We start from the raw sequence: 22,843 nt of genomic DNA, 5'->3' as shown, positions 1-22,843 counted from the left end.
AAAAATATAACAAAACGACTTTGGCTCGAAAACGTTCCGAATATTAAAAAAAGATCAACACGTGGTCACTTGTTTGAGTCACTGTAGATATGAATGTATTTAGATCTAGAAATGAGTTATATCCTACGTACATACAACGTCTACAATTTTCACAAAAACTACTTTGTGATGTTAGAACCCATCCGGGACTTATGTATTTGTCATCGCTGATGTTAATTCTGACTTTGCACTAATATCACTGATGACAGAATCCCATTTTTATGCAAAATTCAAATGGAGGGTATTGATTATAAGCCCTAGATATGCGACTTTTGCCTTTATTCCTTTTCCCGATAGATTTGTTCAAAACAATTTTGACTATTTGACCCTTTCATTTGTATTCGGCACAATTTAACATTTTAAAACTACCCGCATTTTTATGAAGGTATAATTTTATTTAAACGGTTACAGGTTGTTCCAACAAAATTACGGGCTATAAACCTAAATATGTATTTACTACATACATTCATACAAATATACATATTTGTATGTACAAATACATATATCTTATCATAAATGCGTAGAAGATATAAACACGAGTTTTGTTGCTTTTATTAGCATTGCTTCCGTTTTGCAACGCTTTGTTTTTGTTGTAATTACCTGTTATTTTTTACGTTTTTATGCATTATTGCAAGCCCAATTGTCAAAAATAAATAAAAGCTGTGAGCTCTGTTCGAGTTGAATGGCCGATTCGAGTTGGTGGCGGTCATCCTGCTGCTGCTGCTGCTGTTGCTGCCATCCCCTGCTTCCTCTTCCCTTCAGGGGTCTGTTTATGACGATCGGTAAGTGAACGTACTCTTTAGTGGCACTGACAATGACAGTGGCACTGTGGCATTGACGGCAGGTGCTCTGCTGCCAAAAAGATATAACAAATAAAAATTATAGCGATTTTTTTCGCTGATTTCTTTGCATACATACTGCATACATATGTACATATGTATGAATATATGTAGGTGGGAACCGTTTTGATTTGTTTGCAAAATTACAAGCTAGACAGGTAAAAACTATGCGGCAATAAGAGTTTGAACATACATAACAAGTTCCAACGACATTAAATTTAAAGCCTGCAATTTTATTATTGTCCATTTCTATGAGTACTGTCTCCCCCTTTTGTATGCGCGCATAGATTCAAATTCATTATACTCGTACATATTTATTGAGTTTGTTCAAAAAAATCCACATATTTTTCTACATTTGTACATACTCACGAAATCAGCTATGCTTTTATGCTAGCCTGTTCTTTATTAGGTAGACTATATATGTAAATATTAGTTTCAAATATGTTGAATTAGTGAGTACGTAAACATAAATGCCTACGTACATACATATGTATGTAACTATAAGCCTCAGCACGTTTATATGCCCCTTTGTCGGTCAGTCGGGCGCTGAGTCAGTAGCATTCTCGTCAGGAAAATCTTAGCTTTTGGTATCCGTTAGTAGTATGTTGTAGTTTTTGATCACAACTACATTAACGTCTACTATAATATATTGTATGCACAAAATTGTACGTAGCTATGTACATATATACATAAATATATGTATATACTGTATATTCACGAGCGTATGATATATTCGAAGCTTTTTACTTAGCCATGACAGTGTGGGAAGGTCATCGCAATGCAAGCGGCTAATGCGGGCCCAAGTAAATGCACGGACATACTACGTTCACACGTACATACATAGTATGTACTATGTGTGTGCATATAAACATATAGTATGTAAGTTTGAGGCTAGCATATTTTTTTTACTTATCATCACCTCTTACTGGACCTTACACTTGTACACCACACCGTATGAAGCATGACTCGCTTTTACACACAATTCGTTATCTGTATGCCTTTTAAAACTTACATACACACATACATATACTAAATACTATATACATATGTAGTGTATAGGTATATTTATGTATGTATGTGTAACCGCATAAGAAATCGAATATACCTACATTCGGAATATGTGCGCCTATTCATTATTTCGCATTTTCGTACTAAAAACTACCTACTATACTAGTTAACGCGAGATCTGTGAACATGTGCGTATATACATATATACTATATATGCACTCATACATTCTTCGATTCGATACGGACTGAGCTTTTATTTTATAACTCATAAGCGCTGTGGTTGAAAACAGTGTTGCCGTTTTGAGCCATGTACTTTAAAACTGATACGAGTTTGTGCAAATTCTCTGAAGATACTTTATTTTTTTGCTCATTTCGCGAGAAACTTAAATTTTGATACATGACAAAAAGAAAATATTTATGTCTGTATGCAGTGGCAGTTTTAAAAGGTATTGAAACGTTTTTGGGTCAAATAAGCTTAAAGAAAAATGCTTTAAATGAACTATATATAAAGAGCTGACTTCATTAATTTTTAATTTACTTTACTTGCCTTGCAGAGCGTTTATTTTCAGATTTAAGATTAATCCAATATGAAAAGAGAAATAGAATTTCATTACAAACTGTTGAGAATATGATGGGGCGTATTCATAGTTAAAATAAAGTCGACACTGAAGGTAGTCCTCAGCTTTTTGTCATAATTTCCAACGAGTTTAACGTGGAATGTATCAAAAAATTTAATAATTAACATAACTGATCGACAGCTAATAGGTTTAAGTATGTACATATATTTGAATTCAAGTTTCTATAATATCTGTACATAATATTTTTGTTCGTCTGTATATAAAATTAAAAACAATAATCTCTTTTTTGATAGATTGTCACAATATGTAAAATATTTTTCTTCATGTACATACATATGTATGTGTATGAATGTGAATTTAATGATTTTTCGGTTATTGATAATAATAAAAGGCAAAGGTATGAAAAAATTGCATTTTTTTAATTTCTTTTCTAACTTGATACTTTGATACTTAAATAAAAAAATTGTGATACATTTGATCCATTTTTTGTTTTTTCTACGACACATATTTTCATGACGTCATGGCAACACTGGTTGAAAACGCTTTGCAACAAAGTTAAATAGATACAATCATTTATGTACAAAACAAAATAAAGAAAAACAAAAAATTTTACAAAACGCATTCGCGAACGCATTCTTTGTGTACACATGTATGTGCATATTTTTGTTCAATTATTTGTTTGTATGTACATATGTACGTTTATATTCTCACAAAGCTTTTACTATTATTAAGCTCGATAACAAGAACGAATATAATATGCAAGTGACGAGAAGTTATTCATAGTCACACACTCAAACCAAAGAATAACAAAGCAGAAAATGTAAAACATGAAAAATAAAAGGCCAATAAGTTTAAGAATAAGGAAACTGACTGCACAAAGCTTTTCAAGTTGTGCCTAATGTAGCAAAATAGTTAGAATATTAAATAGCTTGTAGCTCCACGGCTTTTTTTTTTTGAATACATAGGCATTAAAAACGATTTAATTACATATGCATCAGGCGTATAGATTGGTTTATAGTCGTCTAAGGATGGTATTAAAATATGTAGAGGAGTTTCTTAATCTTTTAAATTGTTTAAAATAGTTGCATCTATATACATATGCGTGTATATGTATACTTCCGATCGGAAAGAGGATCATTAAACAAACGATGTAAAATGTCATACATATGTACATGCATAGCCTTGTGGCTAATTGATTAAGTTAAGTGATATTTGGAGAAGTTTTGGCTCTTTTTCGATTGTTTATTTAATGTTTATATTTTTTTTTTATAAAAGTCAAGCACATTACATACCCAGCACCACATAAATCCATATTTAAAACGTTAAGAGCTCCATCCAAAAATTTTTAAACTTGTTATTAAAATTTTTTAGAACAATTTTAGGTAAGCAGTTTTATAGTCGATTACATTTTATTGACCACCATCTCGAAAAGTGATATGCTAGAACAAAACTGAGAATGCAGTTTATCTATGTACATTTGAATCCTACTTCATGATCTCATATATACAGTGCTTATCATAACTTTACGGCACTCACATATATACAATATTTGACTATTTATTTTATTAGTTTTTAATTTTAATTATTTGTTGTAAAAAATATAGCTTATTATTTAACAAAAACCTTATAAATCAAAGTTTCAGTCTTTGTAAAACATTAAAAAAAATCAACAAACCTTTGCAAAAATTTCGAGTTTTTTAATTAAATTGTTTAGAAATATTTTGAGTAAGCAGTTTTGTAGCCTATTCAATTTTAGTATAATAAAGTGCAAGTTTAAAGTATGTAGCTCCAACTAACGATTCAACAATAAAAGGTTTGCTTAGAAAACAGTTTTGTTGCTCCCTCTTGACAAAATCCCTTAGCAAGGCACTGTATGTGGGTGCGTGCGAGTTAAGGGAGTGTTAAAACTCTAATGTCACTACAACAACAAACCTTTAATTATTGAATTATGACTCCGACTTACCGTTGATTTTTGACAATTTTTTTGTTGACGATGCGAGTCAACAGTTTTAACAAAAAGCTAACCAACAATCAACAAAAATTTTCAGCTACGAAATGGGCTACAAAACTGCATACTCAAAAGATTTCTGAGAAACCTAATTAAAATGTTCGAAATTTTTAGGAAAGTTTGTAAATTTTCTTTTTTAATGATGCGCAATGATGGAATCTTGGAATTTTACCGCTTCTGTTATAGAATAAACCATATTTTTGTAAACAAATTATTAAAATTAAAAGAAAAATAATAAAATAAACGGTCAAGTCTTGTCAGTACGTGAGTGTCTAAAAATTATGATAAGCACTATATCTCTTTTTTTGGAAAATTTCAAAAGTAAAAAAAAACACGTAAAGCGTTATTAAGAGTATTTTCTACTAAAACCTATAATCATTACGGTTCCTGTTTTTTACCCGCATAGCAATAGCGTTAAGGCCTTATTAATAAAAAAAAAAATGGAATTAAAAAGTTTTATAAAGTGTCATTTTCATAATATAACGACTGAGTGCAGAAGGGCTTGTCTGCCTGGCAAGGGAGAAAGGCGATTGGCGACGTTTTTTTTATTGCCTCGGCCTAAACCAACGAACAGCTGTAGATCCAAATTAGAAGAATTATTTACAATTTGTTCAAGGCCATCAGTATTTTACTTTTTATGAAAATTTTACATTACTAGGATACATACCGTCACCTGAAATGCAAAAAGACGTAACAAACATCGTCGCTGAAATGCAAAAAGTCGTAACTAATAAAAAATTCAAAATTCACTTTTTGATTGATATAATGGATTTCATCAAACTGCACCTCCCTACATCGTTTTATAAAAAAAAAAATTATTACATAGTAACGACTATTTCCATTTCATTGACGATGTTAGGTGTGTATAGTAACAAAAAGTCAGTACTAATTTGTACTGGAACCTGCAGATTTTTACTCTTCTTGCTAGTTAAATTCAAGGCAAATTAACATACGGTGGTAGCGGTAGTACACTAACTAACATGTATTTGGTTTCGCTTTCGGTACACAAATGTCAAATTTCAGCTATTCTTCGCTCAAGGAGGAAGAGGGAAAGAAAATTCCAACACTATTACTTTCGCACTCACCCATTTTGGACATGTGTGTACCGAGGCGAATTAAAGCAGCTGTTCTAGCAATACGAATTCGTCTTAGTTAAATTTTTACTAGCAGAAATTAGCTAGCAGAAGAAGAACAAGAATAAATGTCAAAGGCCGCCATTTCTTGAATTGGAATTCCGTAAAATGAGTGAAAATTTGTATGCCAGAAATTTTTCAAAAAAAAAAAATTTTTTAAATATCTCTTTTCATAGAAAATTTTGATGTGTGTAAAATTTTTAAAAATGTATTAATCAAGCTCAAATTTCTTATTTATTTATTATTTATGTTTGTCCATCAACCCTAAAAATTTGAAACAAATCAAACACATGAAGTGTGAACCCCGTCCATTTTTGTATGGTACGCCCCATATATACATATATAGCATGACAATTATAAATAGAGAACTAGGGGAAATAGGGGAAAGGAACTATGTAATGCTTTCTGCGTATAAGGGTCTCTAAAATCCTTGAAATATCTTCGAATTCAATGCAAATTTTTAAGTTGTCTCTAGGGTAGTTGAATCAATAGCGAATGTACAGTACGCTTAAAATATTTAAAAACGTTCTTTCAGGCTGAACTGTTTGAAAGGCATTGGATTTAATCAGAGCTTTCACTGAATTCATCGTAGACAAATTTTATGTGAATTCTGCAAAAATACTATCACAGAATTCGAATAGCCATGAACGTAGCATATATCGATGGCTGAGTGGAAGATCGACCTATCTCGGCAGCCAGTTCGAAAACGCTCTATCTCAAAAAACTTTTCAAGAACGCCCTATTTCAGAACTCGTTTCAAAAACGCCCTATCTCAGCTGTCGATTCAAAAACGCCCTATATCAGCATATTTTCAATACATTTTGAAGTGAGAGAGGGCGTTTTTGAACCGAGTTTGGAGATAGGGTGTTTTTCAATTAAACTCTGAAGTAGGGCGTTCTTGAAAAGTTTTTTGAGATAGAGCGTTTTCGAACTGGCTGCCGAGATAGGTCGATCTTCCACTCAGCCATCGATATGTACGTTGAATGCATACGGATTCAGTGTTCGTAGGTTTCACGAAAATCGGACTACCATAGATTCATTGATAGCCCCGAATATGGTATGTGGAGCAGGGCGTTTGGCGCGGGTAACACAATGCGGTGAGTTAGTTACTGGCGCTGATACCGATTTTCACAACTCTGTAACGCAATGACGCAGTGTGCAAACCCCTTTTTATTTAAGTGTGGTAGAATTGGCAAAAAATGTGGTAGATTTGAATAAGATTCAAATTTTTATTGGGTATGTATACCGCACACCGTCGTCAAAAGAGGCACAACTCAAAAATTAGATCGGGAAATATAAGTGCTAGTAGATCGTACAGATTCAACGCAATTGATGCAAAAACAACTATAACATTAGTTTATTATTATTATTTATGCAAAAAAATCCACCAAATTATTTTTCCATTGCATAATACTTTAGCAAATATAAATATGCGGATTTTTGAAATATTTAAAAGTTAAGGCAAAAATATATTTAAAGCAAAATTTATGATGTACCTTTTTAAAAATTTATTTATTAATTTTTATATTTCATATTAGAATTGAGTTGAAATTTTAGAGTTATGTGAAAATTGTAAACAAATGTTCTGTCCAGAAATGTGGTAGATTTTAAGCCTTGTGTGGTAGATGTGGAAGACACCCAAACTTAAAAAAATATGTGGTAGAACTACCACATATGTGGTAGAGGCAGGGACCGAACATAACAGTTATTGATGAAAACTGTCATGGAAAAATTCATTATGAAGGAAATGTTCTACAACTAAGTGATACATACCAATCGATTTCTTTTTTCACCGAGACTCAAATTTGGAAATAAATTTTTTTTTGAAATTTTTATGCAAAATGAAAAAAATAACAATTATTTTTTATTTTTTTTTATTATAAGTCCAAAATAACCATTATTTTTGATTTTTATATTATATGTCTTAGATAATAGTTATTGAACACTTTTATTTATAAAAGTCATCAATAAAAATCAGTCAGTGACTTTTACTTTTAAAAGTCATCAATATAAATCAGTCACCGACTTTTATTTTTAAAAACATTCGTAAAAAAGTCATTAGCATTTTTCGCAGCTAAAAAGGTGTAGGGAAACAAAAGTTTACTACAACTTATTGAAATGACTTTTATAAGTATGATTTAAAAAATAAAACTCAGTGACTGATTTTTAATTATGACTTTTATAAATAAAAGTCTTCGATAACTGTTATCTAAGACATATAATTTAAAAATCAAAAATAACTGTCATTTGCAGATTATTTATATAAAAATCAAAAATAATCGTTATTTTCGATTTATAAAATAAAAGTCAGAAATAACGGTTATTTAAAGGGTAATTAAATAAAAGTAAAAAAATAATAGTTAAAGAGCGATTTTTTTAATAAAAGTTGTAACTGTTACGGTGCCTGGGTAGAGGTTTACACACTGCTGCGGGTTTCGCAAAGAACCAGCAAAGAATACAAGAGAAATGTCAATTGTAAAATGTGCAGCAATAAGAAAAATGAAAATACGCAAATTTAAGAGTAAATGTCCGCCAAAATTACAGTCGTATGAATCGGCAAAGCAAATCGAGAAAAAAATAATTGCCTTAGCCTGAAGGGGCGTCATTGCGCCAACACACTGTTCTGATTCCGCCAGTGGTGCTGGAGTTAGTGTGTCAGCGCCAAAAAATTTGCGCCGTTACCCAGCCCTAGGCGTTCACCTTTTAGACATATATGTATTTTATATTTTTTGGATGGCTTCGCGGACCACTGCGGTTATTTTCAGGGACTACCGGTTAAGCACCGCTTTCTTAGGCAATTCGAAATGTCCGACTGTAGATCTGACGACTGTAATTCAGTTAAATAAATATATATGTAAGTAGTTTATTCTAATTTCTATTGACCTTATTTGTAATGATTGAAAGCGATTTATGTTTCCATCATAGTAAAATTATAAACCGGCGAAGCAATAAAACAGCTTTCTCGCTTTATTTACATGATATTCGCTTTACTTTTCTGATATCTTATAGAAATGTTAAAAGGCAAATTTATCAAATAAGTCAGTGCCACATCTTTCTTCCCACTCTCATTACTTTGCCTGGTATAATTTCACCATGGATCTCAAAAATGTTTTTGCTTCTCTATTTTTTATGTCGTAATTAACAAATATGTACATATCTTTATTTGTAAAAATATACATAATCAATTCTTTTCTTTATATTACAGTTTCCAATGAGCTCGCGTTTCAATGCTGGGTTATATAAACTTCTATAAATGCGTCCCCGAAGAACTAAGGTGGGATTTGTGGATGTTAATGGAAAGACTTTACATATTCATGGAATTCGATGCAAAATAAAAAGACCAATGTAGCAGTGATAAAAAGCATCCCAATACAAAAAAAACTTCAATTTAAAAACTAAGTGTTACCATAAATATTTAATATTTCAAACATATTGATATCAAAACTTGAAAGTAAATACCAACAAAGCATATCGAATTTTTGATCGTGTGCTTTCGAGGTCGAGGAAGGTATGGGAAATGTACAGGCGGTTAAGAGCAGATTGCAATTTTAAAGTTGTTAAACAAAAGAAGAGGCAAGGAAAGCACACAAAAACATCTAAAAGAAAGTAACAGTAATAAAAAGAATAAAAAATAAAATAAAAACCACAAAGAGATACCATTTTAACTGACGACTGATTAACTGATAATGAATAAAAAGCATTGTAAAATTATATTATTAGCATATCGTTTAAAGACTAGTAGAACATATTATCCAACACTGCCTTCATATAATGAAACAATAACAAAAACAACCTTCAGCGCGTATAGTAATAAATTTAATTCAACAGAAGGTGAGTAGACCAATAGTTTCCTTGTAAACTTAATAAATGAATTATCATATTTATGTATGTGCATGTGTATATATATATATGTGTGTGTATGTATGTAATTCATTGAAATATCTTTTAGATACATAAATTTACGTACTAAGCATAACTCATATGCCAATTTCTGTTTTGGGCGATCGAATATTTCGTCGAAATTGATATTTTTTTTCCAAACTTTTGTGTGTTGCATGGGCTAGCTAATGCTTGTAAGAACAAATTTATTTACATGTAGGTACGTATGTACATAAGCATATATGCACATCCTACACGTGTATGTTTCTTTTATTTTCAAGTAAGTCGCATTGGCTTTGTATAGTTCTTGAGCTCGACTCAGTGTCAGGGCCTTCACATTGTGGCGTACATTGTTTATATGAAGGTACATTAGGTTGGTCCAAAAATGTATGTGAAAAAGTAAATTCGGAATTTTTATGCTCTCACCCCCAGGATTGTTCTATACCGAAGAAAAGTATACCACTGTTTTTTTTTATTTTAAAATCAAAAAATATTTACAGGTCGCTCAAAGCGCTCAAAGTTTTCCATGTATTTGTATATGGGGAAAAAACAACTTTTCGTAGAAATGGTATAAAATTCTTAAAAACTAATATTTTGCGATCAAAAACCTTTGCTTCTCTGCAGGAGATTCCCAGTAATAATACCCAATTGTCTATTTAACCATTTTTACATCGCAACTATAATTTAAAGGTCCGCCAAAAACCCACAAAAAACGCGAAAAGTGCAATGAGAGGTCCAATAAAAAATCGTTTGTATTAGTTAAATAAACAAGTAATTTTTAGCAAAAAAAACCGACTTAAAAAAAAATATATATATATATACATATATTTCATGATCCAATGATCGGATCTAAACCATATTAGTATGGGACCACCTCTGAGACACTACCTTTCCGAAGCAAAAAGAATTATCGGTTAACGTGGTCCAAAGTTATGTGGTAACATACATAAAAAAATATATATATATTCCGACGAACTGATAACCTCCTCCCTTTTTGGAAGTCGGTTAACAATCGGGTATTGTTACTGAAAGTTTCCTGAAGAGAACCAGAGATTTCCGATCGAAAAATATTGATTTTCAAGAATCCTATACCATTTCTACCAAAAGGCGTTTTTTCCCATACAAAAATACATGGAAAACTTTGAGCCCTTTGAGCGACCTCTAAATATTTTTTGATTTCTAGATCAAAAAATAGGGGTCAACGTTTTTCTATAAAGTACAATCCTAGGGGGCGAGAGCATTACAATTCCGACTTTACTGTGTTTAGACCACCCTAATGTACATATGCACATACATATGGACATTGTATGTAAAGCAGCGTGTGTTTTCGAGGCTGTGCCATTAGTATTATTGGCCTTTTTTTTTCAGTATAACCTCTGCCTAGTGTTGTCAGATGTTTTTTTTTTCAAAAATGTTCCCAAGAAAAAACTATATTTTCAACAAAAAAATTGTTACTTTCAGAAACGAAAGGATTTTTGGAGAATTAAAGTTTTTAAATTGTATTAAACATAACCTCATTTAAAGTACAAAACCGCGTATCAACAAAATGCAAAACCGCGTATGTGAGGTTGCATAAATTATTTTCTAGAGAGTAAAAACACTCATATTTCAAAATGGTTCTCTTTTTTATAAAGCAATCTCATTTCTGGCTGGTATATTTCAGGACGAATGGTTAAGGATTGAGTCAAGAGCGCGTGTGAGCAAATAAAATAAATAAATAAAATGTCAGTTACGCGGTTTTGCAGAATGACGATACGCGGTTTTATACTTTAAACGACGATATACATACATACTTACATGTAACAAAAAGGATCAGTCCAGCGCCTTCGCTAAACTTAAACGTAGAATACGTTATAATATTAAGAGCTAAGTGTGTAAAAAGTGTGTGTGTGCTTTTGATTTTAAAGGATTGAATTTTTTAATAATTTTTCCACTATATTTTATAGGTCCGTCAAAACCCTACAAAATTCCAAAAAATGGAATGGGGGATAAATAAAAATTCTTTAGTATTACAAAATGGTCAAATAAACAATGGGGTATATTTTTTCGATATAGAACAGTCCTAGGTTGTGAGAGCATTAAAATTCCGACTTTACTTATTTTGTACATTCTATTGTACATTGTACATGCTGTAGCTCTGACCTAAATGTCACACTTTTAGTTTTTATAATATTCACAATGTTTTACGTGATACACTTTTTTCGTTAATTTTTTATGAACATATTGTTGATTGCATACCGTAAACCATATAAATCAAAGTTTAAAACTTTGTGTAGGGTTCAGGAAAATTTTACAAATTTCAAAAAAAATGTCATCAAAATTTTCAACATTTTTTCAGAATTTCTAGAAAATTTCTGGGCGTGCAGTTTGAAAATTCTAAAAAATCCCGTTGATTTTTGATATTTTTTTTTGTCGAGGGTGTTGCGCATTTTCTCCCATATAACGCATGAACAAAATCTATTTTTGTATGGAAGAAAATACGCATATTGAAAAGCTACAAAACTGCATACCCAATAAGTTTCTAAAAAATCTGAAAAAGAGTTTAGAACTTTGATGGCATATTTTTGAAAGTTGTTAAATTTTCCTGAACTGTACACAAAGTTTTAAACTTGGATTTATATGGTTTGTGTTATAGGATCTAACATGTTTTTATAAAAAATTTACGAAAAAAATTAAAAAAAATAAAGTATGCTTTTTAGGTAAGCGCCAGTGTACATGTGGCTAGGTAATAAAAATTTCTCTGGAGTTGCGCCATCTGTTATTCAAAAGCCGAAGTACACATACATACATACATACATATTTTTGGTCACCTTCTCTCACTTCCAGCGCATGCACGTGTTTGCAAAATGATGACGCAGTGATTCTGTATGGAAAATCATTTATGCCCATATTGTACATATGTACATATTATACGAAAAGAAAAAACTTTAATTTTCGATTAAAGAAAACCAAAAAAAAAACAAAGCGGTTTTCGAGCATTTAGGTAAAAAAGAAAATTAGCAAATTTTTTTGATTTTATATGAAATTTGTACAAAATACTATTTCTACTGCCTTAAAGAACTTACATTGGGAAAATGAAAGTAGTATCTGCCAAATCTAAGTTGCTCGAGCACTTTAAAGGCTCAAAATTTACCCCAAAATAAGCCAATATTTACCGTTGCTTCTACGTCCGAATCCAAACTGGTCGCTTACAAAAACCAATCTGTCGATACCTTTGGAATTTTATCTTTTAAACGCCACATTTCTTTGAAATCGCTTTATTAGTTCTTGTGCACTAAGCTCCACAAATTGCAACACATCATTTGAACATGGCATCCATACCGAAACGTAAGACGTCTTCTACGTCAAAAATAATTTATCTGGTGCCGTTTAGGTTGGGTTAGGTTATGCTGGCTGATCATAAGAGATCTCACATAGGCGAATATAGCGTTCATAGCATTGCCAGATACGTTGACGACCTATGAATCAATGCTATCAAGCAAAGTTAAAGAACACATTCGCCGTTCCGGTAGAGAATTTTAATCCACTTTGGTCCTTTGTCGATTGCTGCTTGTAGCTGTAGCTTGCCGAGTCTTTGTTTCTGAAGGCCGGCTACATTTCCTACATTTTTTATCCTCTATTAGACCTAATTTAAATGCATATACTCTTAGTAAACAATGCCCTATTAGCAATCCTATCAGAAGCCTTGAGTATGTTCTTCTTTTCGATATTAGGCAATCAGTAAGTTTCCTTTCGTATGAATTACACATAATTTTTAAGTCTGCAGCCCTGAGTTCTTTTCCAAAGCCTATCCGCTTGGTAGAGCTGGAAAACTATCGATGGCACCATTGATAGTATCGATGGTTTTTGACTATCGAAAACATCGATGGTTTTGTAAGCACTATCGATAGTTTTCACTCATACATACATTATTCAGTAAGAGTAAAAGCCGGCGATACCTACTTTATCTTCTGATTTCGAAAAGGACATTTAGCAAAGAAGGGCAAATAATTATAGAGCGCAGATGCTGCTTGAAGTTAAAAATCGTTGATAAACTTCTGTTCCAGAAATATAGACAATTTTTAGCAATTCTGATCTCATTTTCAATAAAAGTTGTTATGTTATTTTTTGTTACTTTATTCCACTTTTTACACGACGCTTCGCTGAAACTTTTTTAGCATCCTCAGGCGTAGTGTTTATTTTATCTGCTACAACAAATATACAAAAATACAAAAAAACACACACATTAAGTATAAACCGAAAAACAAATATGTACACATATATAACAACAAATTGAATTAAATGAAAAACCAACTCACATTGTTTATGTTTAAGTTTTGGACCTTTTTAATCAAAACTATCGATAGTAATATCGATAGTGTAGACATTTTCGATAGTATCGATACTATCTACGGTTGTGACTATCGACTATCGAAACTATCGATGGCCACGACTATCGATAGTTTTCCAGCTCTACCGCTTGGTTCTGCATGGGCAGATCTTGTGATCTTTTGATTTCCCCTAAAGAATTTGATATACTTGTCATTAGTGCGGAGTTTAAGAGGACGCCATCCTTGGCTAATGCGTCAGCTTTCTCATTGCCTTTCACACCCTTTTGTCCTGGAACCCAATATAGGTGGACGATTTTAGCCACAGCTAGGCTTCTTATGGCCTCCTTACAGTCCGCGTCGGTGATCAAATTTGTTTAACATGAAAGTAGAGCCTTAATGGCTGCCTGACTATCTATGTAAATGTTTATTTGCTCGCTTATAGGGTTAATTTCATGTAGTACCTCTGCCGCTTTGTTTATTGCAAAGAACTCGGCTTGATATAAAGTGCAGTGATCTGGTAGACTAAAGGACCTATTAATTAGCGGTTCGCCCATTGTAGGACCGTCCGTGTAGACGTGCGTTGCATTCCCTTTCCATTCCACGCCCTTACGCCAACCGCCAATTTCTATTGTAGCTTCTAGAAACTTTCGAAGCTCAGACGCGGAATCACGTAGCCTATTCGCCCGGTTAAGGATGACGCTACATTACTGTGACCATACGTTCTGAATACAACCTGACCTGCGGAATAAAGCCTGGCGGCAGTTGTAAACGCTATGTTCTTGGCTACCAAGTCCGCTGGTGGCATGTGTAAGATTGTGTGTAGCGCCGCCGTCGGTGTTTACCTCAAGACAACCGTTATACTGCTAATTGAGAGCCTATAAACACTCACCACTCACAGTCCTTTTAAAGTATGTCCTCTTTTCCGTTGCTGTCTGCCATAGCAACACCCCATAAAATAGTACTTACCATAGCTTAACGATTCCCTGCAGCGAAATCCCAAACTAGAAAGGAAAAATACTAGTTTACAACTAGAATTTCCTGACAGAAACCGAACTAGTTCGAAAATGACCAGACCAAGTACAAAACGATTTATTCATGCCCTGTTCTATTTGACTTCGGCAATTTAATACAATAGGGTACACAAAATATTATAACTTTTATTTGGGTATATTGTAAACCATCAAATAGAATACGTATTCAATTATACCAGTCCTGTTAAATAATGATTAATATTCAAGAAAATATCTTTGACTATGGACCATGATAAAAACATAGCAAGGTATAACCGTTCTCTCAATTTGTCGGCCATGATTTTTTTTTTAAGTTTGCCAACATTTTAAAATCATATAAAAGTGAAAATAAAAAATTGAAATTGTACGAAATTGTTGTTGCTTGAGATTGAAAATGAAAATGTGTGTGTGAGTTTGTGAGTAAATTTAAAAATTAAATTGCTTGGAAACGTCAAGAATTTTAAAAGTGACTCTCAGCGGTTCTACCTTACTATATTTTTATCATGCTATGGACTATGTTGTGTACATATACAAATGTAGAAGCGCCAGAGTCAACATCTGACTGAAAAAAATGACCGCTTGTTAAAGTTTCACGTCCGCTTATGGGAGATTTTTTTCTTCATAACTGGACATTTTTGAGTGTCCGCGTCCGTTTATCGGAAAGTCCGTGTATGGGAGAGCATTTTGAATAGAAAAAAACCAAAAAATTGTTCGTTCCCAAGAATGTGTCCGCTTATAGGACTGCCTTCACTGTATATTAATTGTGTAATTAAAAAATGTCCAAAATAATTGAAAATGATAAAATATAACATTATGTAATTAAAATTAACGAGTTAATTAAAAAAATTTGTTTACGTAAGTAATTATTAATCGTTAAGAAGGTACTAATATCGGTATTTAATCATTAAACGGTTATTCAAAAAAACATGATTTAATTAATAATCATTATGAATATTAATCATTATTTAACAGGTATGGTATAATTGCGAGTACGTACTTGCTTTAACGTTTACAATATACCCAAATGAAAGCTATAATATTTTGTGTACCCTATTGTATTAAATTGCCGAAGTCAAATAGAACAGGGCATGAATAAATCGTTTTGTACTTGGTAAAAGTCTGGTCATTTTCGAACTAGTTCGGTTTTAGTCAGGTAATTCTAGTTGGTGACTAGTATTTTTCCTGACTAGTTTGGGGTTTCACTGCAGGGTAATTATTGGCAAATCTACGGCAGCTAAATAAAAATGTGTAATATATTAAAGTGTACTTAATCAAAAGTTTTTTATTTTATATTCATGAATTCATTTTGTTTTTTGACTCCCAAAGTAGTGGTTTGGTCCATAATTAGACTAGTATTATAGTATATAATAGTATATATATATAGTATATATATATATAGTATATATATATAGTATAGTATAGTATATATATATAGTATATATATAGTATTATATTATTATTTTGAACTAGTATGAGACTGGTATAGTTCTGATCGAAATCTGACAATTGCCATCTCGTAGGACATCCCCATGTTAAAAATACCAGTTGATTGCATGGAAAAAAGATAGTTGGCTGACTAGTTAGGCATGCGGTTCATACTAGTTGTGAGGTAGTTTACAACTAGTTCATTTGATTTGCTGTGAATATCCAGTGCGAAAGAGCAGGAGAAAGTCTCCAAGCGCAGCCCAACACTGTATGCAGTGCTTCGAGAACTTCCTCACCGCCTCCTTCACATTTAATTTCCACAACAGTTTGCTGTCCAGTACGATTCCTAGGTCCTTCGTGTTTGGATTTGGTTGAAGAGTGGTATCCACCACTTTAGGTTTATCCCAAGCTTGGATCTTTTATTTCCTAGTGAATAATACTAATAATACTACGTGGCTCAATCACTGATAGCTTTAAGCGTCTGGTTTGCCAGTGAGCTAAGAGCCATTAGACATTTACCGCTTATGATAACGGAGATGTAATCTGCATAAGCTGTTAGCATTGCTGCTAGGTTCGTCATTAATTTATTAACCGCCAACGCCTATAGAAGTGGTGATAGCCCCCTCCCTGTGGTATGCCTCTATGCGCGTCACACGTTTTTAAAGGGCAGATAAATTTTAAACCCTACTTGAAAAAACGCCCCTTAAAATCAAATAGAATTAGCAATTTCAATAATACGTAACCTAAAAACCCGGACGTTAGAAAATGGAACATTCAAGGATGTCACCTGTTTAAAAAGTCCGGTTCAACTTGAATTAGAGGAATTTCATAATTGAAATATATATCACAACATTGGTCTTAGAAGAAAAAGGTTTAAGAAGGTTGCAGTTTCATAATATTTTGAAGGGGTGCCATCTGTTTGAAAAGTCCAATTTATTAAAATTAAACACAAATTATATGAAATTTAAAAATATGGGTGTCAAACGAAGCATTGTTAAGAAATCTTTATTTTAAACATTTATATGATTTTTCACACTTGCCTGGTTATCAGGTTATCTAGTTAAAAATTACTATTCTGTAATGTATTTTATTGTAGTAAACTGAATAAAAAATATAACCACATAACCAGATAACCTGATAATCAGGCAAGTGTGAACAGCCACATTACTTTTGACGTGTTTGAAGAGGGCTGCCACCTGTTGAAAAGTTAAATTTAATTTAAATTATTTAATAAGATAAATAAATTATGGGTCTAAATCGAATTGGTTTTGTTTCTAAACTACATGAAGGTGCCGTCCCTGTTTACAAAAAATTAAATTGGGCTTTAGCCAATTGAAATATGTATCACAATATGGGTTTCAGGCAAAAGAGATTTAAGAAGGCTGTAGTTTGAAAATGTTTTGAATAGGCTTTGCACCTGTTTAAATTTAATTATACGTACAAAAGTTAGATGTTAAGAAATATTTAGTTTGAACATTTAAAATATTTTTGAGGTATTTAAATAGGGTTGATACCCGTTTAAAAATTAAATTTAAATTCAAATTATTAAACAAGTTTAATTAATTATTACAATATTGATATGAATCGAAATGGTTTCGAAAGTGCTTCATTTTTAAAGTACATGTAAGAGGGTGGCCACTTGTTTCAACCAACTTAAATTAAGAGAACTCGGTAATTGAAATTTTATGTCAGACGAAGGAGGTTTAAGAAGGTTTTAGTTTTAAAATATTTTGAAGAGGATTACAAACAAGAACAATAAGAGACCGATCGTCCGGATCTATATATAACTCATAAAAGTTCATATCTGAAAAATCAATTACCCATTGGAATATAAGGAGCAGATGAAACCTTTTTTCTCAAAGAAGAAACGCTGCACCTCCATCTCCCTTTACAACTTATTATTTAAATTCCAAAAAACCTAAAGAGACATGTATCTCTTTGAATTTATTTGTTCTGAAATTTTGAAAAAAATTCTAATTTGTAATACTAGAAGGTAATTTTAAAAACTGCAAGCTTGTCTGAAAAAATATAATTTACGGTCAAAACTGTGAATATGGCAACAGTGTCTCTGTCCGACTTAAGTATTTATGAATGTAAATAAGTGAGTGCACAAACATATTACATATTTAAAAATTGGAATTGTTAAACCTTAACTTTAAGGGGTTTCTCTGGTTTTGCCAAATACACGGAAATCGTCGATGTTTTTGCAAAACCGCCCATCGACCAGTTGCAAAACCACCTAAATCGCCATTGTGACAAAAATGAGATTTGGTAACCCTGAACTCCATACATCGAGATTTATGCATAAGAATTGTAAAATCGCTATTAAAACAACAGATTTGTAAAATAATAGCTAAAGAAAATACCGCCTATCAAGGCAATGCCTTTAAAGAAAACCAGTTTTCGTTTTTTTGCTCTACTGTAAAATTTGAGTTCCGTAAGATAGGCGGTTTTGCAAATGGTCGATGGGCGGTTTGGCAAAAACATCGACGATATGCACGCCATGCAATCTTTTTCCTTGCTGCAAAATTTACACAGTTTCATTTTCTTTCGGATTTTCACGATCATTGTTCAAATATTATGGTGTGCGTTTGATTTTCAGAGCAAGATGTATGTATATAGTTGATTTAAGTGATGGGTCAAAGCAAGCAGGGGGATCTGTGTGCAACTAAAGAAAATCTCCAATACCAACGCGACTATATGTACATACATTTGTATATACATATGTATTTCAGCTGGAAATGGCAAATTTTCACAACTAAGTAAAAGTAAAAAGGAAACCAGCTGTACTCGTATAAGAGCAGCATAAAAAACGTTGACCAAAACAAAAGTTTGGCAAACTATTGAGTAACAAAATAAAAACGAGTTCCCGCCGGCAAACATGAACAACAATACCAAATGTGGTAACAATTGTAACTGATGGCAAACAGTATTGCCATACTTAATGAAATAAAATATTTTTGCACAGGGGATTTCTTAGGAAAATCAATCGTTTCTTTCTAAACCTCAGTGGTGCAAAATATGCGCACCACGGTTAGATGCTAGTTTTCAAATAGGATGCCCAAGTTAGATTTTTCTTCTAGTGCGGTTTAGAAATAAAATAGACTTGTGCTTTGTATTTTGACGTTTTGAAATGCATCCTTACTTAATTGTATCTCGTTTCTAAACGATAGTATGCTTTGAAGTCCTGGAATGTAAACTTTTTTGTTTCACTGAAGAACTGAGCTTAATGTCTTTACTTGACGCTCCATAAAAAAAATGTAGAATAATTTTTTCATCACTTTTCTTAAAAGTCGATCATTCTTCAAAATAAGACTAAGTTTTTCGATTGCCGACAAGTAAAGATATAAGCCGGGATTTTGAAGGAAAATAAAATTAAAGGACAGTGGTATGGCTTTCGTCTCATCCTGTTGGAAAGACTATTTTCTCTATCATTTTTCTAATATATGTACATATAGTGATGAAGATAATAATAAGGTCGTCCACATACTTATTGATTTTTTTTTAATTATGTAATTTTAATAATTTTATAACATTATTCTATAAGAAACCCCATATAAATCCAAGTTTCAATATTTAAGCAAAATTTTAGAAATACATCAAATTTTCAACAAAATTTCACACTTTTTATTCAGAATTTTTAGAAAATTTTGGCGATTGCGATCAACTTGTCAAATAACGTTAAATTACAGGCATCTTACTTGATTCACCGAGGAGTGACCAATCAAAGTTCGACCTATATGACCTACAAGCATCCAACCTGCTTGAACACTCATTTATTTTGCATGCAAATAGAGGCTCGAGTATTTTTTATGAAGTGTGAAATGAAGCGTTTTGCTTACAATGTTTGTCAAATAAAGGATGCAATTAAGTAGCTTAACTACTAATTCAGAATTTTGATTATAATAATTTATAATAATATATATGCAGTGGTAAGCAGTGCGCACTTTCACTCATCAGCACCTGGTTTCAAGCCTTGGTCAAAGCAACAACGAAAAAAAAAATAGAAAAAGGTTTTTTCTTAACAGCGGTCGTCCCTCGGCAGGCAAATGCAAACCTACCGAGTGTATTTCTACCATGAAAATTTAAATTGAAAACTCAATTTCCCGCTTGCGTTTTGCGAATCCTTCTATTATTCTTGGAAAAAATCAATTCCGATTCCAATCCAGGAACGAAGTTTTTCTTAAAATAATCGATTATAGAGAATCGATTTCTTATTTTTCATACACCTTTTTTTTGAATTAAATTAGTAACTAGTTCTTTATTTGTCTATGAATATGACTAATATAATAAATTATAGAATAATTCGTATCTCGCCGTCGATTATTCGATCCCAAAAATCGTAAGGATTAAATAAGATTCGAGCATAGATTATTTTTCGAAACTTTTCATCCCTAGTCTTTCTTCATTCATGGTACTACGCAACCATGTTTTTAACCGGCGAATGGTTGAAAAACTTCTTCTGGAAGTAGCATTACTCGCTGGAAGTGTGACCAGCATGCGAAGAAGTTTGTTAATCAATGGAAAGGCATATTTGTCGCATTCACCAAAAACTTCTGCTGCTGATTTTGGGAATGACTTTTCGCTTAACTTTCCATCGTTCTAACCACTTTTTCTACTCTCCTTCCAAATTGATAGCGCCTTTTTCCAAGAAAAATTCGTATCGTTTTCTAAGCGATTTTACGCGTTCGAAAGCATTATCCCCAATTTTAGATAGAATTAAAAGTTCAAATCAAAAATGTTGAATACCTCTTTCGGCGATGTTTATCGGAGATCCGAGCAATAGCGGCACAAATATTGCATTTCGATAATAATCTTCAGCGTTAGATGCACGATAATTATCCCGAAAATATTATCTATTCGCTCTCCGAGGAAGGACAATGTCAAAATCCAATTAGCGATATCAGTAACTAGCGTGGCAATGTGAGCCTTTTTTCTTCGCATTTTCCCCCTGATATGAAATTATTGCGTTAACATTAATGCATTAAGCAATTCATGGCTAATTTGTGCGCATTTTATCAGAAGTGGCCGTTCTGCTATATTTCATCTCTTTAATCATGTAGTACATCGGGGTAATATTGATTAAGCCGGGACTTATTAATTTATTTTAACCGTTTAAATACGCTCTTATAATAAAAATTAATATTATGGAAGTATTTTTAATTTTTAGTATATTTTTGTAGTCATTAATATTTTTATGTGCATACAAATGTCTGGTTACACAGTTGAAAGTGAAATTTTCTACGTTCACCGCGGAAATAGGCAAAAAAAAAGTATCCGAAATTTCGGTCGACACACATTGATAAGATTTCACCATTTATCTTAATATTTTTTAATTATAATTAATTGTTTTTGAAAATATAGTATATTTTATAACAAAAACCATATAAATCCAAGTTTCAATCCTTGTGCATAATTTAAAAAGAAATCCACAGACTTTCGTAAAAAATTCGAGCTTCTTAATTCGATTTTTTAGAAATATCTTGAGTATGCAACAAAACAAAATGCAAGTTTACATAGCTCGGAATTACCATTGATTTTTTGGGATTTTTTTCGTTGAAGGTGTTGCTCATTTTCTGCACATAAAAAAAAATCTTCGAAAACGGTTCGTATGGAAGAAAATGACTGACATCGTCGACAAAAAAAAATACCACAAATCAACGGTAAGTCCCAGTTAATTTAAACTTGCACTTTATAATAGTAAAATTAACACTGCATAAAAAGTTTGAAATTTTTACTAAAATTTGTAATTTATTTTAAATGTATGTATGTGTATGAGTTTTATTAAAGAATCTACTATATATTTGTGAAAGTATGTATGTATGTATGTGCCACGTTGCAGCCTAAACGGACGGACAGAATCGAACAAAATTTTGACAGAGTATTGCCATGACTCCTGGGCCTATAATAGGGTGAAAAAAAATTGGGATCCTACAAGGGGGCGTGGCACCTCCCATAGGCGTGAAATTTTTAATCAGCCATAACTTCGGAACCATAAGTCACATGACCTTGAAATTTGGTATACAGACATATAAATGGTACGTGCTTATAAGAGTGTATATATAAATGAGTTTGTAAAAGGGGGCGTGGCATATCCCATAGGCGTGGCATTTTTTATCAGCTATAACTTCGGAACCTTAAGTCACACGAACTTGAAATTTGGCATGCAGAAATATCAATGGCAGGTGCTTATAGGAGGTTATATATAAACGAGTTTGCAAAAGGGGGCGTGGCACATCCCATAAGCGTTGAATTTTTTATCAGCTATAACTTCGGAACCATAAGCCACACGAACTTGAAATTTGGTATGCAGACACTTAAATGGTAGGTGCTTATAGGAGGGTATATATAAAGGAGTTTGTAAAAGGGGGCGCGGCACATCCCATAGGCGTGGAATTTTTTATCAGCTATAACTTGGGAACCATAAGTCCCATGAACTTGAGATTTGGTATGGTAGGTGCTTATACGAGGGTATATATAAACGAGTTTGTAAAAAGGGGCGTGGCACATCCCATAGGCGTCGAGTTTTTTTATCAGCCATAACTTCGGAACCATAAGTCCCACGAACTTGAAATTTGGTATGCAGACATATCAATGGTAGGTGCTTATACGAG

At 32.5% G+C, this 22,843-nt stretch overlaps 1 protein-coding gene across 1 annotated transcript in view; it reads left to right on the top strand.

Moving 5' to 3' along the window:
• The window catches only part of LOC118746224, an 84,890-nt gene extending 75,913 nt beyond the window's left edge, over positions 1-8,977 (top strand). Inside the window, exon 5 of the mRNA XM_036480049.1 lies at positions 8,811-8,977. Coding sequence (XP_036335942.1) covers positions 8,811-8,848 — 38 coding nt within the window. The 3' untranslated portion in view covers positions 8,849-8,977. The remainder of the gene's footprint in view (positions 1-8,810) is intronic.
• The last annotated feature ends 13,866 nt before the right edge of the window (positions 8,978-22,843 follow it).

This window comes from Rhagoletis pomonella, unplaced genomic scaffold (genome assembly GCF_013731165.1).
Source record: "Rhagoletis pomonella isolate Grant_MI unplaced genomic scaffold, Rhpom_1.0 Rhpom_scaffold_00010, whole genome shotgun sequence".
In the NCBI taxonomy this organism is placed as follows: domain Eukaryota; kingdom Metazoa; phylum Arthropoda; class Insecta; order Diptera; family Tephritidae; genus Rhagoletis; species Rhagoletis pomonella.
Note: the sequence above shows the minus strand (reverse complement) of the source record. Positions and strands in the feature narration are given on the sequence as shown.